This window comes from Cricetulus griseus, chromosome 2, assembly GCF_003668045.3.
Source record: "Cricetulus griseus strain 17A/GY chromosome 2, alternate assembly CriGri-PICRH-1.0, whole genome shotgun sequence".
NCBI classification, from domain to species: domain Eukaryota; kingdom Metazoa; phylum Chordata; class Mammalia; order Rodentia; family Cricetidae; genus Cricetulus; species Cricetulus griseus.
The window spans coordinates 374645136-374650236 of NC_048595.1; the positions used below are offsets into that span (position 1 = coordinate 374645136).

At 46.1% G+C, this 5101-nt stretch overlaps 1 protein-coding gene across 4 annotated transcripts in view; it reads right to left on the reverse strand.

Moving 5' to 3' along the window:
• Positions 1 to 589: 589 nt before the first annotated feature.
• LOC100758111 (apolipoprotein L3) overlaps positions 590 to 5101 on the reverse strand; it is a 13747-nt gene continuing 9235 nt past the window's right edge. For all 4 annotated transcript variants that reach the window (XM_027403907.2, XM_027403910.2, XM_027403909.2 and 1 more), the window contains 2 exons: positions 4905 to 5009; positions 590 to 2240 (listed from right to left, as the gene is read on the reverse strand). In XM_027403907.2, the coding sequence (XP_027259708.1) occupies positions 1376 to 2240; positions 4905 to 5009 (970 nt within the window). In that variant the 3' untranslated portion in view covers positions 590 to 1375. The remainder of the gene's footprint in view (positions 2241 to 4904; positions 5010 to 5101) is intronic.

Here is a 5101-nt window from a genome sequence, read left to right on the forward strand (position 1 = left end):
AGCACCTGGCACAGCGTTCACCAACATGGGTACATGGCTCAACAGTAAAGAGTACTCCGTGAATTTAGACATTGAGGAGCAACTTGCTAGGCAAGTTAGGACACAGGTAGCTTCTTTCCCAAGTTCATCCAGGACTCCATTCTCTCACTGCTCTGCACCCCCAGGGAGGTGGTTACAACAACATCAAGATTTCCCTTAGCCAGAGGATCCAGTCCAAGGAAGGACAGAAGGGGCTGTGGAACACAAGAATATTTCTCTAACGGACAAGACCCAGAATTCACTCAGGTCGTCTCTGAGCCCAGTGTTCAGAACTTGGGAAGAAGGGTGCTTGAGCTGCAAGGGAGAGAGGACACGGCTCAAGGTTGCAGCCTCAGGGTGGATCTGTGGCCAGAAGGAAAGGGCAACAAAAAGAAGGAAAATGGTTCTTGTATAAATTTGAAATATTCTTGTTGATCCACAAGAGAGAAAAGTTTTTAAAAGATGAGATGATAAAAATCAGGAGGCATTCATCAACTGTCTATATTCAACAAATGATACCATCTAGAAACACATGGTATCATTTTCAGAAAACACACAAAGCAAGACTATGTCAGTGTTTACAAATTTATTCTTCTATTATTATTGAACAGGTGTAGCCTTCCTGTGCATGTCAGCAGATCTCATGCAACTACAGCAGATTTTAAACTTCAGTAGGAATTAAACCTTGAGATTTCCCCAAGAGTCTGGTAGCAGAGAGCAGAACCCACCAGCCATATCCGGTCACATCTCCTTCTTCGTAGCATCAATGACTGCCACGTAGGACAAGAACCTGTGATGACTGTACAGATAATGCTCCATGAACTCTTTCCTTTATAGCCTCTGAGCATTTCCCCATCACTACGCGTGATCAAACCATGAACAAAGAAATGGGGTTCACATCCAGAGTCTGATTGCAAGAGGTGGAAATATTTGGAGATACACAGAGTTAGGCTGAACTAGGAAGGAGGAGATGGTCTTTATGCAAACAACCAGAAAGCAGTGGGAAAGTTGGCAGCTCAGTGGACTGAGAGGATGGTGAGTCTCAGCTAGGAGCAGTGTGGGGGCCTGACTGAGGAGTAGCCATGCTGTGTCTTAGTCAGGACCTGGATGTGCTCCCCAGTCTAGGATCTTGGTCCTTATGTGGGATGTTGGAGATAAAAGTTGGGGTGTAGTAGGAGGTCACAAGCCTGTTCCATCTGTGTTCTGGTTTCAATTCTCTCAGTGTGGCCTCTCCCTCTAGCAGGCACTACCACCATAATAGCATTGCTGTTAAGGGGATACAGTCAGGAGTTATCATGTGTGCATGGCTCTGTCCAGTACATCCCCCACCCCCAGTCCTCTGAGCTGCACTAAGAGGTTACTGAGTCAGGCTGTCATGGATCTGGATAAGTTCCTGCAACTTCAGCTCCAGGTCCTGAGCCTGCTTCCGCAGCTCAGCAGCATAATCTGCCTTTGCACCCTCATGCAAATGCTTTGAGTCTTCCACAAGGCTGACCACATCCATCACAAGGAAGATGCCTGCTGTGGCTGCACCCATGATTCTGGCTCCTTTGGTCATTGCCAGAGCAGTGCCTCCAAAGGCTTTCTGCACCTGTCTTGTTTTTCGGGCTGACACTGTCCCTGTTGTCATGAGACGCTTGGCATTATTAGCTAGGCGAGGGTTGGCTTTGGCCAGCTTGATGGCATCAATGTTCTTCTTGATGACTTCTAGGTTCTGGAATGAATTCTTAGAAACAGAAACAAGCCTGGGGGTGTTCTTTTCCAAAATTTCTTTAATGGCGTTCGCTGTGTCTTTGTTGGTTGGCACCAACTGGCTGGCTTCAGCTTCCACTGACACTGTGCTAACCTTTTCCACAATGCTTGTGGAAACACTCGTCACAGCTGCTGCTGCTCCCAGACCTAAGCCTGTGGCTGAAAGTCCTAGACTGACTCCTGCTGTCACAGGTGCCAGAGCAATGCCAAGGATTGTCAGGATACCAGACACAGCACTGGTGGAGCTGGCCACCACTTGTGTGATGGTGCAGCCTCTGTGCACCTTGTCAACCTTGTCTGCAAGGTCATGGAGCTTCCTGATGTGCTGCTCAAGCTCCAGTTTCACCTGAGGATAAACATCCAAAAACCTCTTCTGCGCCTCAAGCTCTCTTTGGAGATGATATTCATCGTCTATATCACTATCCACTATGGTGTCACCAAGAGCTTCACTCAAGGCTTCTTCCTCATCCCTGTAACAGGAGAGACCCACTAAGTCAGGAACACAGCTTGTGAAGTAAGCTCTGTCCTGTGGAAATCACAGAGCATTTGTTGTGATGAAATGGAAGAGAGTGTTACAGCTGTAGAGGATCTTTCCTTCATTGATGAGAAGGTTTGACCCACTGTTCCATCTTTAATTGTTAAGGACACAATGCATTAAAAATGATCGTAATGTGTCCTTTTAATTTTCTTTATTTAGTGTTTGAGTGTTTTGCCTGTAGAGTGTGAGTATGCAAGCGTGTGTGTGTGTGTGTGTGTGTGTGTGTGTGTGTAGCATGTGCAAGCCTGGTGCCAGTGGAGGGCAGAAGAAGGAATTGGATTCTGGACCCCGAATTACAGACAGCTGTGAGTCACCATGAGGCTGCTGGGAACTGGACCTCAGTCATCTGGAAGAGCTTTCAGTGCTCCTAACCCCTGAGCCATCTCTAGACCCTTAACACACCCTTTGTTGCTAGACATTTAATAAAGATGCCTTCCCCTCAAGGTCAAGGTCATCACTACCAACATCCTCTGTAGAACTCTAAAACAAACACAGAGGAGTGAGGTTAGAGAAAAACTAACCCTTTATTTTAGGGAAGGTTATTGTTCTCAGAAGAGTTCACTGTTCCCAAAGAAAAGCCTCCTCTTGTCCTCATCTACTGGGAACTGATCTACCTACCCTACAGTGTCCTGCTGCTCAAGGATGTCCACGTTAGTTAGGGGACTTGGGATATGAAGGTCTTCAAATTATACATCCCTAAGAGAGAAACCCTACATAGGACTTTCTTTGAAGCTGCATGTATTTTTGCAGTGCAGTTGTGTTTACACCTGAGCTGATGTGGCCTCTCACAGGAAGACCCATCCACTCAAAACAGCACTAAAGTTCCTTCCTGCTGTGAGCAGAAGATAAAGAAACCTGAGTGGATTCCTCATTTACATGTGGGTCTCATTCCCAGGAAATCTCACTGTGCCTCTGCAAGAATTTTAGTACCAGGCAAAACTGAGAACTCAAACCACATAGGCTCCCTAGCCCTACGTGAATGATTTCTCAGCCTGAGAAAGGTGATGTGTGGTGGGACTTTGCTGTCATTTCTGACCTCCAAAGGAAGTAGACACTAAGGACATGAACTGTAGGAAGGAAGAAGACCCCCGGTCACTCCTGGGGACTGTGTACGTGATCAAAGCCCAACAATCTTCTGAACAGTAAGGCTTACATTGACAAAGCATTTTTCTTGAGAAAATTTTATAAAGTTTTAAAAATTTTTTAAAACTGCTCCTGATGTGGGTTGATCTTGGCTTTCCATGTCTTTCCTGTGCATGGTGGGCATTCCCTGCCCAGGCTTGTCAAGAATCCTAAGTCAGGTTGTGAGAACACTCTACCTTTGAAACTTGATACTCAATACTCATTCAAGTTTCCATGTCTAACGTCCATGTGTTAGGCCTTGACTTCCCTCAGGAGGAATCCCATGAGGTCAGCTTCACAGTGCCCCTAGTCTCTGCTATCTATTGTCCCTAAGTCACTTTGTCTGCTTGAGTCCCCAGCTGAAGTTATATCCAGAATTGTTCTGTCTCTTTCCCTTAGAGGAACAGTCCTGAGCAGTATCTTTCTACTGTTAACCTGTGTCAGAATAATTACTCGTTCCCTGGGATCTTTCTTGGTCTGCAGCATTGCATGTGAACTCTCACAGGACTGCACCTTGTCCTGAGGACAACAGAGGATTCTCCCTTAAGGCCCTTGGAGTGTACTGTGGATGTGGCTAAGTTGGTAAAGTGTTTGCCATGCTACATATGGAGCATAGTTCAGTCTTCCAGAGTCCACATTGAAAAGCCAGGTGCTGGACATGGCCTTTAATCCTTGTTTGGGAATGCAGAGTCATGAGCATCCTTGGTGCTCTCTGGACAGCTATTGAAGTCAAATTGATGAGTTCCTGGTAGATAAAGGTGATTATTTCTTTTAAAGGGGTTGCAGGTATGGCTCATTCACTGAGATCATGCACTTCTCTTGCAGAAAAAGTGGCTTTGGTTCTCTGCATTCACACTTGGTGCCTCACAGTGGCAGAGAGGGGATATTAGTACCCTTTTGTCCTTCATGGATAACCCTGTAGATTAGGGACCTCACTCATACCCTGGCTTAATTTCATTACTTTGGTTGCTTAAAGGTTCTATGTTCAAATGCAGCCACCTTGGTTAAGGTTTTTCAAATGAGTTTAGGAACACAACTCAGTCCCTCCCACTAGTGACATTATTCAAGTACCTCATGTGACAGGTGCTCATAAACACATTTAAACAGCTTGCCTGATGCCATTCAAGTCCTTTCCTTCCTTCCTTTCTTCCTTCCTTCCTTCCTTCCCTCCCTCCCTCCCTTCCTTCCTTCCTTCCTCCCCCCTCTGTCTGTCTCTTTCTCTTTCTTTCTCTCTTTCTTTTTTTCCAGACAGGGTTTGTCTGTGTAGCCATCCTGTCCTAGGACTCACTCTGTAGACCAGACTGTCCTGGAACTCTCAGAGATCCACCTGCCTCTGCCTCCCGAGTGCTGGGATTAAAGCTGTGTGACACCTCTGCCTGGCACCATTCAAGCTCTTATACACAGTCCCCTAACCCTGTTCTACTTTTTCCCCACAACCTAAGAGAAAAAGCTCATGGAGTCTGTGGCTGAGTACCTCTCTGTCTTCTCCTGCAGGTCATTTTGGAGCTCATCTTCATCTTCTACATCAGGATCTGCAGTGATCTCACGAAGAGTTTCATGCAAGGTAATTTCCTCTTCTCTGTAACAGGAGAGACCGATGGAGTAAGGAAGACAGCTTGTAATATAAGCTCTCTCAAGTACAAGAAACACAAACAGGCACACACACACACA